The sequence below is a fragment of the Rhinopithecus roxellana genome, chromosome 12, assembly GCF_007565055.1.
Source record: "Rhinopithecus roxellana isolate Shanxi Qingling chromosome 12, ASM756505v1, whole genome shotgun sequence".
NCBI lineage: Eukaryota > Metazoa > Chordata > Mammalia > Primates > Cercopithecidae > Rhinopithecus > Rhinopithecus roxellana.
This window is the reverse complement of record NC_044560.1, coordinates 124,178,069-124,188,716: the sequence shown is the minus strand read 5'-3', so window position 1 is coordinate 124,188,716 and position 10,648 is coordinate 124,178,069. Positions and strand designations below refer to the sequence as shown.

The window sequence follows — 10,648 nt, the reverse complement described above, 5'->3', positions numbered from 1 at the left end:
CAAAGTGCTTTACTGAGAGCACACACACATGCACACACTCACACACACACACACGCTCACTTGTGTGCATGCATGTTCCTTCAGTCAGTCACCCTTCCTCAAGTGAAAATAAACGAAATTAAACTTGGAGAAATTTAAGTAAACGAAGCAACTAGCCAGAGACCATCATCCCAGTATCAGCAGTTGTTTCTCCCTTTATACTATCCAACCTAACCTTACTTCGCCTGGACCATTTGATAAAATGGTGGGAAGGTGGCCCACTCCATTTGACCTCCCTCCACTTCCACAGTCTCTCAACAAGGAGAGGGTTGCCTTGCCTCTGGCAGAGGGACTGCGTCTACCATATGCACCTTGAGCCTCATCTCTTCTCCACTGGTGAAGGCGATGAGAGACTTGGGAATCCCAAACCCTTCCCCAGCTCTGGTGTGTTCTTTCCCACCCTAATCCTGATTTTGACACCCTTTCTACAGTGGCTCAGTCCTCCACCTCCTCCTTTTCTACTATTGCCAGCTGCAGGGATCCTAGCTGAAGAGGCCTGTGTGGCTCACCCCTCTCAAGTTCCCTGCATCTGGGTCTCTGACCCTGTCTTCTTCCTTCTGTCTGTCACTTCATCTCCCAACCCTTGCCCTCAATATGTGTCTGTTTTCTGTGAAGGCTACACTGCCTCTTCTTGCACCTCTGTTTCTCCTCTCCTATTAATCTCACTGGAATATACAGAGAAAAGAGCTAAGGAATCATCTCTGCTTCACCAAAAGATCATCTCTCACTCAACACACTGGCAAGTCTGGCCACTGGGAGTCCTGGGCACAAGCAGAGCAATGGGAGGCTCAATGGGTTTATGGAAGACTCCAACCAGACCAATGGATCTGCACTCAGGCAGTGGCTTCCAGCTATGAGTCTGGCTCAATGGATGGGAAGTTTTACCTTGAGTGTAACCCCACTGACTCATTCATCTCATAGTGAATGAGCAGCTCATAGTGCCCCTCTAACCCTCTCCAGAGGCTGGAGGAAAGAAAGGTTTCACAGTCCCCAGTCCAAGCCTTTTACTCTATTACTGTGTTGGGGGGTGGTGGGGGGAGAGGGGATTCCAGACAAGGCCCTAAAGCGGCCAGGGAGAAACCCCTCTCCTCTCAGAGACAGAAAGACAGGACTGAGAATCACAAACATCACAAAGACATGTTCACCAACATACATAGAAATAAAAATGCAGATATTCTGAAATACAGTTCACACACACACACACACACACACACACACGCGCGCGCGCACGCGCGCGACAAAAAAGCAAGGAGCTGTGCCGACCCAGACAAACACAAAAACGAATCATAAGTTCCATAAAAGCCCTTCACTCAGAAATAGAGGCATACGGAGTACACATCACCAGACATATTCACCTTAAATTGTACTTAGTGGGTAGAGTGTTCATGAACCCTTAGCACCCAGATCTGCCCAAGCTGTGCCAACGTCCAAACTAGAAGGACATGAGAATCCTCAGGTGCATTGGAAACACAACCCCAGGCAAAATTCCAGCCAAAATCCTTCTAAGACTAGAACGAAAATGAAAGTGCGGGAGAGGCCACAGGCTTCCCAGAGATTCGGCCTCATTAGCAGCTGAAGGCCAAGACCAAAGTGCCCCTTGCATCCTCTAAGCTCAAACCCTTCTCTGCCTGCGTGGGCTGCCCAGGGGCCTTTCCTCACTCCCCCTCCGCTGGGGAGCTAAGTTTTTCTGGAAGAGCCCCATCAGGGGCCAGGGAGAGTGCAGGCAAGCAGACAGAGCTGGTGACTGCTGAAGTTCACATACATTTATTCAATTGACACCAATGGGGAATGGGGGTAGACAGATTTTTCTTTTCTTCCACACAGACCATCAGACGATTTCACAGAGTTTCCCCACAGTGGAGAAGTTTAAATCAATGCACACCCAGTGGACAGAGAACGCCGAGCAGCCCACTGTACAGATATTTACACAAAATTACAGGACCCCCTGCCACAGGGTGTGCCCTTGCCCACTCCAACCCTACCTCTCCAGTCCCTGGCCCAGACCCTTCTCTTCCACCCAATCTCATTGCCTTTAGCCACAATAAATATCACAGGGCCTGGGACAGGGTGGAACACTGACAGGGTTGCTGGCCGGGGATGGCTGGACCCAGCCAGTCAAGGGAAAGGAAAGAAATTCCTTTAAAAGCACCCAAATACAAAAGAGAAAGGATTTTCCTCGGTGGAGTGGGATCCAGGGTTTCTGCTGGGAATATAAAGACCCCCTGCTTCACCTCTCCGTTCCGCTCCGCCTGCGTAGACACTGGTTTAGGCTTCAGAGGAAACGAACTTCCTTGGAGAACAGCAAAAAAAAAAAAAAAAAAAAAAAAGGTTGAATTTTTCTTTTAAGCACAAAGCAGATAATAGATGTCTTTAAATTATAATATTGGACAAGCAGGGTCTCAACGTTGGGGAAGAAGTGAGAAGGGAAAGGCAGAAAGGGAGACCCTCTGTTGGTGTTTCTGGCGGGACCGTGGAGCCTGGCCAGGCATCTCTGCGGGAATGTGTTCGCCGAGAGGCGCAGAGGCAGGGGAAAACGAAGCCCCCACCCCCCTGCTTTTATTTCTCAAACTGTAAAGGATCTTGGCCTGTGACTTCTTCGCGTAGCCCCGGGCCTGTCGCCCTGAGCGATAGAGCCCGCTTGGTCCCAACTATCTGCGAGATTCTGTGCGTGGAGACTGAAGTGCCGAGTCACGCGTGCCGGCCCAAGGTCTGGAGACTTCATAAATAGACTCCCTGAGTTCCGCTGGGACCGCAGGAACTCCCGGGAGAGGCTGAGGAGTGCGGACCTAACCGGCCCTGGGCCTGCTGCGGTCAGAAGTGGCAGCCACTAAGGCCGGCGACTTTGCTGGCAAACGGGGACCCTGAGGACAGCAGCGCGTCCCCGGGATGCGAGAGGCGAATGTGGCCCGCTACCGGAGCCAGGGCCGGAGCAGTCAGCATGGCCAAGACCTGGGCTTGGCCCCCAGGACCCGCGGCTGCCGCGAATGGCGGTCCCGGCGAGCCCTCGCCGGCGCCCGGGGGTGCTGCCCCGCCGCCACCGTGGCCCATGATGTGGTCTATAGAGAAGGAAGGCCTCTGCCCTGTCCCGGCGCCCCCGCCGCCTGCACCACCGCCTGCGTCCGTCTTGAGGCCCTGGCGCAGAAGTGCGGTGGACAGACCCGCTGCGGTGCCGGCTGCGGGAGGGCTCAGGGACGCCGGGTAGAAGGCTTTGGCGCAGCCCAGCTCGGCGCCCAGGAAGGCGGGCAGGCCTGCGGGGCCCGGGCCCGAGCCTGAGGCGGGAGCAGGAGCTGGGGCAGATGCCGCGCCCGCGAACACCGAGGCCGTCGGAGGTCCGGGTGGAGGAGCGGCGGCGCGGCCTGGGGGAACCGACAGCTGGCAAGGAGCGGCGGCGGCTGCCGCGGCGAAGGCGAAGGCGTGCGGATGCGGATGCGGGTGCGTGGCCGGCCCTGGCGGGGGTGCGCCGTAGGCCGGGAGAGCCAGCCCGTAGCCGTAGCCGTAGGCGCCGTAGGCAGCGAAGCCGGGCAGGAAAGAGCCGGGGTCCCCCGCCGCCGCGGCCCCGCCACGCAGCAGCAGCTCCGGGTGAGGGTGCGGGTGTGGGTGCGGCGGCGGCAGGGGCTGCCGTTTGAAGCGCTTGCGGCGCCGCAGGAAGCTGCCGTTGTCGAACATGTCGGCCGACTCCGGGTCCAGCGTCCAGTAGTTGCCCTTTCCCGGGTTGCCCGGCTCGCGGGGGATCTTGACGAAGCAGTCGTTGAGCGAAAGGTTGTGGCGGATGCTGTTCTGCCAGGCGGGGAACTTCTCCCGGTAGTAGGGGAAGCGGCCGCTGATGAACTCGCAGATCTCGCTCAGCGTCAGCCGCTTCTTGGGGCTCTGCAGGATGGCCATGGTGATGAGCGCGATGTACGAGTAGGGCGGCTTCACCAAAGGGCTTCGCGTCGCCGCGCCCCCCGACGGCGGTCCCGGCCCGGGCCCCGCTGAGCCGCGGGCCGCCGCCGCGCCTGGCCCCGGGCTCCCCGCTGCGGCCGCCGCCCCCCGGGGCGCCAGAGCTCGGGGCTCGCCGTCCGAGCAGCCACCCGACTCTTCCTCGTCCTCGGCTACGTCTGCCTCGGCTTCCTCCGGGGGAGGCTCGTGGCCGTGGGGGAGCACGTCCCGGGGGGCGCGGGGCCCGGAGCGGGCTGGGAGCTCCCCCCCTCCGCTGCCGCCGCCCACCACATCTATGTCTGCGTCGGCCTCGGACAGCGCGGCCGGGGAGCTCTCGGAGGACATGATCTCGCAGCAGCAGCTACCCAGGGTCATGGTGCCGCTGCCGCCGCCGCCGCCACTCTCCGGCTCCGCTCCGGCAGCGGCTCCGGCTCGGCCGCGCTGCCTCTGGGGCGAGTGCGTTTTGCGCGCGGGCGGGGAGGGGGCGGGGGACTGAGGCAGGCAGGGAGGGGTGTCCCCCGGCTCCGCAGCGCCCCCTGGCGGCCCAGCTCGGCCGCGCTCACCTTCCAGGGCGCGCCCAGTCGGCGGCCCCAGCCACTACCCCAGGAGCCCGAGCTGGGACCCGCCGCAGGGGCGGAAGGAGCTGAGGCCTTCCCTTACCTGGGCGGGCCTGAGCCCCTAGTCCCCTCGGGGTTGCAGTGGTTGGGGGTGGGGGACTGTCCCTCCCGCCTAGCGGCTGCCTAAGGCGGAAGAGCCGCGGGCTAGGGCGGAGCTCCCTGGGCGGGGTGGGGCGAGGCGGCAGGGGCGGGCGTAGCGCCTCCGCTGAGGGGCCCGGCGGGAACAAACCGCCGCCGCGGCGGGAGCTGGGCTGGAGTGGCCGGAGATGGGCCCTTGTCTTCGCCGCTGCTCCAGCACCCTGCGCTCCCTGGAGCCGCCGCCTTCAGAACGCTCAGCCCCTGGATGTTAAGGTTCAGTCGGGCGCCAGCCGCAGCCAGGGAAGTGGCGGCGGTCCCCACCCGTCCTCTTCCCAAAGCGGCGCCCGGGCCACTGGGGCCGAAGCGCAGTGGGAGCGCGAGCCTGAGACTCCGGGACCCACGCTGCCCCAGGGCGGCCTGCCGGCGCCCACCGGAGCTCGCACGACTTCCGGCCCGAGAGGAGACGCATTCGAGTGATCACCAGGAGCAAACTTGGCGCCCGCAGCCTTGGGCCTGGGAGAGGTGAGATTGCGGCGGCGCCCTCTCCTCCCTCCGCGGCCGAGCCCGCCACCCCTCTCCGCGTGGGGAGGCCGGGCAGAGCGCCGGCATCTGTGGCCGTGTTCCTGGGGCGCGGGCCGGTCTACCGCTCCGAGTTTGTCTGTTCTCCGACCCTCTCGGTCTCGGCATCCGTTTGTCTCGGTCTCTGTGACTGTCTCACTCTCCATGAGTCTCTGGAAACGGCATTTGCCTGGGTGTGTCTGTTCATGGGTCTGGGAATCCGCTTAATTTCTCCCTCTCCTCTCCCTGGCCCCAGTTGCCCTGAGGACTGGACACCCCCTACCTTCCTGGATTCCAGGGTTCTGGGCCCCACCGACAGGCGGCAGGACCCCCTCTACCCCCCGCCCGACACCCCGTCAGTGAACCCTGACCTCGACCAAGTGTTGCCTTCATCTCTCAAAAGTCTTGTGCAAGTAAGGTTGGCCCTGTGCCTTGTTTCTCACCAGCCAGGTTCCTGCCCATCCTATTAGACCTCTTTCTCCCCTGGCCTCCCTCCAGGACCGAGAAACAAGCAGCTTCAACACAGAGTAGGCCCATTTCAACCTCTGGGGCACGGAAGGGGGAGATGGGCGCTGGACGTGAGCAAGAACTGAGCGGAAGCCTGGGCTGCTGCCTGGACAGCGCCGCACAGTGGCCAAAGCTCGGGCGTGCGAGGCCGGAATCCCAGCTGCCTCCGCTGTCGCAAGGCTGTGTGACCCTCATTAGATGACTTCCCCGCTTCGGAGCCTCAGTTTCCTCAGTACTTAAGAGCAGCGACCTAAGTCAGGCTCCTGGGGTTCCAATCCTGGCTTCACTACTTACCCTCTCTGTCACCTTGGGCAAGTTTCTTTGCGCTTTGTTTCTGCCTTTGTAACAAGGAGGCTAGTAACACCTACCTCAGAACTGATGTATAAGTGTAGCCATATTCTAGGCCATTTAGGAAAGGGTACTGAGAACACTTTGCAGTTTCATCTAACAGCAGCCTCCAGTCTACGGGATAGCCTGGTGTTAATCCAACTCTCCCATTCCACAGATGGAGCTACACAGATCCAGGGTAGGGAGAAAGAACTCACCCAGGCTCCTGCAAAGAGATAGAACAGGTTGTATTGCAACCCTTTTCACAGAATCCTCAAAATAGAGTTCTTCATCCCCCCCCCCCCCCCACAAGCTAAGGGCAGAAAAAAATGGAAGGCAGGTCTGACTACTTATGTCCTTTGAGAGCAAGTCGCCTGGGCCCCTTCTGGGACTTCTGACCAACGGGATCCACCTAATGTGCTGTTCCAGCATAAACTGTCATTGGAAAAAAGAGAAATTCTGTCCTCAAACCATGGACAGCAAATTGGACAGGGACTAGTAGCCCTGGAATTGGAACTTCCTGGGTGACATACTATCTGGGGGAAAAAGGTCTTGGAGAGAAGCTTCTTGCATGAGTCCAAGTAGACTCACATACCTAGGGTTGCTAGATTTAGCAGATTTATTTTATCTGGCAACCTTACACATACCTCAGGCTCGCTCTTGACTACCTGGATATTTGTCTCACACTCCCAGAACCCCACTCACAGATACACCACACCATGGACCACACACCAACTCCAAGCCAGCTCAGCTCTGCTAGTATCTAAATAAGTGGAGAGAAAAACAGTGTTGGCGTCATCCTACTCCATTTCATCTTCTGAATGTCTTCTTTTTTTTTTTTTTTTTTTTGCCGAGAAAGAGTTTCGCTCTTGTTGCCCAGGCTGGAGTGCAATGGCATGATCTCAGCAGCTCACCGCAACCTCTGCCTCCCAGGTTCAAGCGATTCTCCTGCCTCAGCCTCCGGAATAGCTGGGATTACAGGCATGCACCACCACGCCCGGCTAATTTTGTGTTTTTAGTAGAGACGAAGTTTTTCCATGTTGGTCAGGCTAGTCAAACTCCCTGCCTCAGGTGATCCACCCGCCTTGGCCTCACAAAGTGCTGGTACTACAGGCGTGAGCCACCCCGCCCGACCTGAATGTCCTCATTTCTAAAACGGCAAATGGGAACCAGCAGCTTCCTTCCTTGCCAGCACTCCCCGGGCTACCCAGGGTTCAGTCAGGGTAAGACTAGCCAGGGCATTTGCTGCCCAAATTTCCTGCTTCAGACAAGAAGTTCTACCAAGCAACTGCAGCAGCCAGCCCTTGCTTCTGCCTGGCCTTGCTGCACATTCACTGCTACTGAGACCTACATTGGGGAAGGGGAGTACAGAATCCCCAGCCTCTGCTCTGCAGGGTTGGGGAGGGAGAATCCAGACCCTTCACATACATACTTTTTACAGGAGCTGAAACTGAGGTCCAGGAGATCATGTTACTTGTCAGGCTTTTGAGGGGCCCTAAGCTGAGGTGGACCTACGTTTCCGGGTTCCCAGCCCAGAACCCCTCTGTTTACCCAAATAGCTGTTTCCCTAACCGAGCTCTGCTCTGTATAAAGGGATTTCTAGTAGTCTCTCGTCCCTTCCAAGGTTCTGGGCCAGTTTGTTTTCAACAGTATCAGGAGTAAGCGCACTGGGGTCTGGGAGAAGGGCGACCGCGGGATTCGGAATTTATTTCGTTTTCTTTGCTTCTCCCGTGACCCTTGCTTCTTCCGCCTGCGGGCTCAGCCTGTTCGGCGTCTTGCAGCAGTGCTTGCGAACCCGCGTGAGTCCGTCGCTCCCTCCGCGAAAACCTCGACCCTTTTCCGGAAGCCTTGGGCTCCAGCACCGATGCCTGCTGCAGCCGCCAAAGAGCGGAAAGCCCCAGACTCTGCGGGTCTTGGTTACAGCGTCTCTGGTCGTGCCCGGTCTCCTTCTGCATCTGTTCCACTGCCCGGCCATCGCCCTAGTGCAGCCCAGAACAATTGGGAGGAAGCGTTGGCGGGCTGCGGGGGATGACTGTTGGGTTTTTCCACTAGTATTGAGTGGTTTTTGCGAAGAATACGTTGCTGTCAGTGGTGTCCGGGTCGTCTCTCCCTCTCTTCCTTTTGGTCCCCATAAATGAGCTGTTCTCGGCTATGGGAAAGAAAAGCCTTCCAGCGATTATACGGATCTAATTAAGTCAATCAGGAAACTGCTGGAGAGCGGCACTAGCTTAAAGCGGAATTTGTCCGGAGGCACAGCTGAACGATTGCACGCGGCCTTTTTCAGCGGTTCGAACTCGGCCAGCGCCGCTGCAAACGGAAGCCTGAGCTGGGCTAGGGGAACTACGCCTGCAGACTTCTCTAATTTTATTCACAAAACTGGCCACCCTCGGGGAAAGCGGCAAAGCCCGCGTGAGCCTCCTCCTTCCCACTCCGGACCTAGCTGCAGCTCCAAAGCGAGACAGCTGTCTAGCCTCAGCCGGTATATCTCCCGGCCCCCTTCTCCACCCGGATCTTTGGCTGCTCAGGAGCGATCAGTTCCCTTAGCCCAGGTGGGAGGCGGGAGACTCCAGATCCTGTGACTTGCCGGGGTAGACCTCAGACATGTTACCCATGCACAGAAATGACTGGGGCTCCAGTGTGTGCACCTTCAACTCTGAAGCCCACCTGCCCACTTCAGGTGCTGGCTCAGTGACAGGTGCCTCCGCCGTAACCCCCACACGTCTGCTGGGCAAAGTTTGAAATTATGAATTTCCATCTTCTCTTTCCACTACTCCTGGCCACTGTCCCCTCCCAGCCCCATCTCCCCACCCCCCAACCCTGGACTATGTGGTAGGGGGCTCGCTTAAGCACTCTGCACTCGAGTACTGCCAGTACTGTGAGTACTGCGCGTGGAGACCAAGGCGAGCTGCGGAGCCTGTCGGCTGTTTGTGGGAAGAGGGTTGCGACCTCAGGAGAGAGCAAAAACAGCGTCACTTAAAACCCGCCGGTCCCGAAGATCCACAGAGTTCACGGAGTGGTAGGGAAGGCTCCACACTCTTGAGAGCAGAGGCGGCCAGGGGCAGTGGGGGACGCTTCCAGGTATGTGGAACGGAGAACCTCAGGTCTAAGTGTGCTCTTGTGGGTTCCTCGGCCCCCTGGGCCAAGCCTCTCTTTCTCTGTCCTCATGTGTCTGTCCTCTGGGCAACAGTGGCTCTGTATGGCGGATTGCGACCCTGAGTAACGGGTACCTGTCTTGCATCCTGTGTCCTGTGTCCTCCCCTCCAGACCTCACGCTTCGTGTCCATAGAGTGGACCCAGGACTGCCTGGAAGCCTCATCATCCAGGCCCACGACTTCCCCCCAGAGTCTGAAGCCTTGCGACCTGGTCGGGGACGACAAACCTGCTGGGGTCAGCAGCGAGACCTTAATGGGGAATGAGGATGTGCGACCGTGCGCCTGGGCTGAGTGTCTGTGACTGTAGCATGGAAAAGGAGGAGTTCATGCCGGGATCGCACTGAGGGACAGCCGAGAATACTCCAGCGGCAGCCTCCCTCCTACCAATTACACGCTGCCTGCTGGCACAGTGGCATCTCGGGAACCGGATGCCCTTCCGGGGCCCTGAATTGGGGCAGCGCAGGAGGGATAGTGCAGAGCCATAGCTACCTACGTGTACCACAGACGTGCACATGCTCTCGCCTTCGCGTGTAACCCTTCTGAGTCCTAGACAGGGTAACTGGCGAGGCGTAAGTACCCTCGTGGGGGCGGAAATATTGTCAGGTCTCTATATCCTCCGGGCAGATGCAGAGCCGTGTAAGCCTCATAGAAGCAGAGCCAGGGGAACAGTGGGAGCTCTGGCCTCGCGGTGCGGACGCTAGTGATGGATTCCTGGGGAACAGCGACCTCTGGAGGAGTCTCTCATCCACGCAGAGTCAGGAACTAGAGGATAAGTTTTGAGACAAAGCACCCTTTCCTCACCCTACTCCCATTCCACCCGCTTGGAAGAGTTATCCAGAAACTTACAACCTCCGGAATCCACTCTTTCCTTATGTTTGCTTTTTTTTCCAACCTGACCCACGCTTCAAATCCCTGCTCCAGTCCTGCCTCTTCCAGAAAGAAGCCTTCTGGACAACCCAGTTCCTCTTCCCCTCTTCCTGCTCTGAGCTCATTCTCAGGCCACACTGCACAGCTGACCTGCTTCCTGTCTGCTCTTCTCCAAAAAGACCGTGAATCCATACCACCCACGCCTTGTGTTGCATGCTGGGCATGCCATTCCCTGCCCCACCCCACCCCCCAGTGAATAAAGACTGAAGTTATTCATTCCAAAATTGGTCTGTAAATTTTTCAAAGTTAATTTCGCCGATGGGGAAATTGAGACCCAGAGAGAGGGATGACTTGCCCAAAATCACACAGCAAACTGGTAGCAGAGGAGGAACTCAAACCCTTTCCCAGGCCAGGGTCCTCTTCATCTCACCTGGATGGGGAGCAGGTAATTTCGGGGAGAACTCACTTTGGTGGGTGAGACCTGAATTGGAGCAAGGAAATGCAGGAGGAAACGTGGAGAGTGGTCATTGCTCCAGGATGAGGCCGGGAGGGCAGTGCTGTGCTGGGAGGCCAGACCCTTCTTTC

General features: G+C 58.2%; 2 protein-coding genes across 2 annotated transcripts; one reads left to right on the top strand and one right to left on the bottom strand.

Annotated features, from left to right (window-relative positions):
- Nucleotides 1–1,787: 1,787 nt before the first annotated feature.
- FOXD2 (forkhead box D2) lies at nucleotides 1,788–6,697 on the bottom strand. The gene has a single exon (XM_030942670.1). It carries the CDS (start codon nucleotides 4,330–4,332, stop codon nucleotides 2,851–2,853), a length of 1,482 nt encoding a protein of 493 aa, XP_030798530.1. The 5' UTR covers nucleotides 4,333–6,697; the 3' UTR covers nucleotides 1,788–2,850.
- On the top strand, nucleotides 4,766–10,347 carry LOC104657140. The gene is made up of 3 exons (XM_030942672.1): nucleotides 4,766–5,174; nucleotides 5,467–5,623; nucleotides 7,807–10,347. Exons 1-3 carry the CDS (start codon nucleotides 4,918–4,920, stop codon nucleotides 8,074–8,076), a joined length of 684 nt encoding a protein of 227 aa, XP_030798532.1. The 5' UTR covers nucleotides 4,766–4,917; the 3' UTR covers nucleotides 8,077–10,347.
- The last annotated feature ends 301 nt before the right edge of the window (nucleotides 10,348–10,648 follow it).

Excerpts from the sequence above, each read along its gene's own strand:
- FOXD2 (XM_030942670.1), bottom strand. The coding sequence starts at position 4,332 with ATGACCCTGGGTAGCTGCTGCTGCGAGATCATGTCCTCCGAGAGCTCC.
- LOC104657140 (XM_030942672.1), top strand. The coding sequence starts at position 4,918 with ATGTTAAGGTTCAGTCGGGCGCCAGCCGCAGCCAGGGAAGTGGCGGCG. Across the intron at positions 5,175-5,466 it reads CAGCCTTGGGCCTGGGAGAG|TTGCCCTGAGGACTGGACAC; the intron begins GTGAGATTGCGG and ends CCCTGGCCCCAG. Across the intron at positions 5,624-7,806 it reads CTCTCAAAAGTCTTGTGCAA|CCTGTTCGGCGTCTTGCAGC; the intron begins GTAAGGTTGGCC and ends CTGCGGGCTCAG.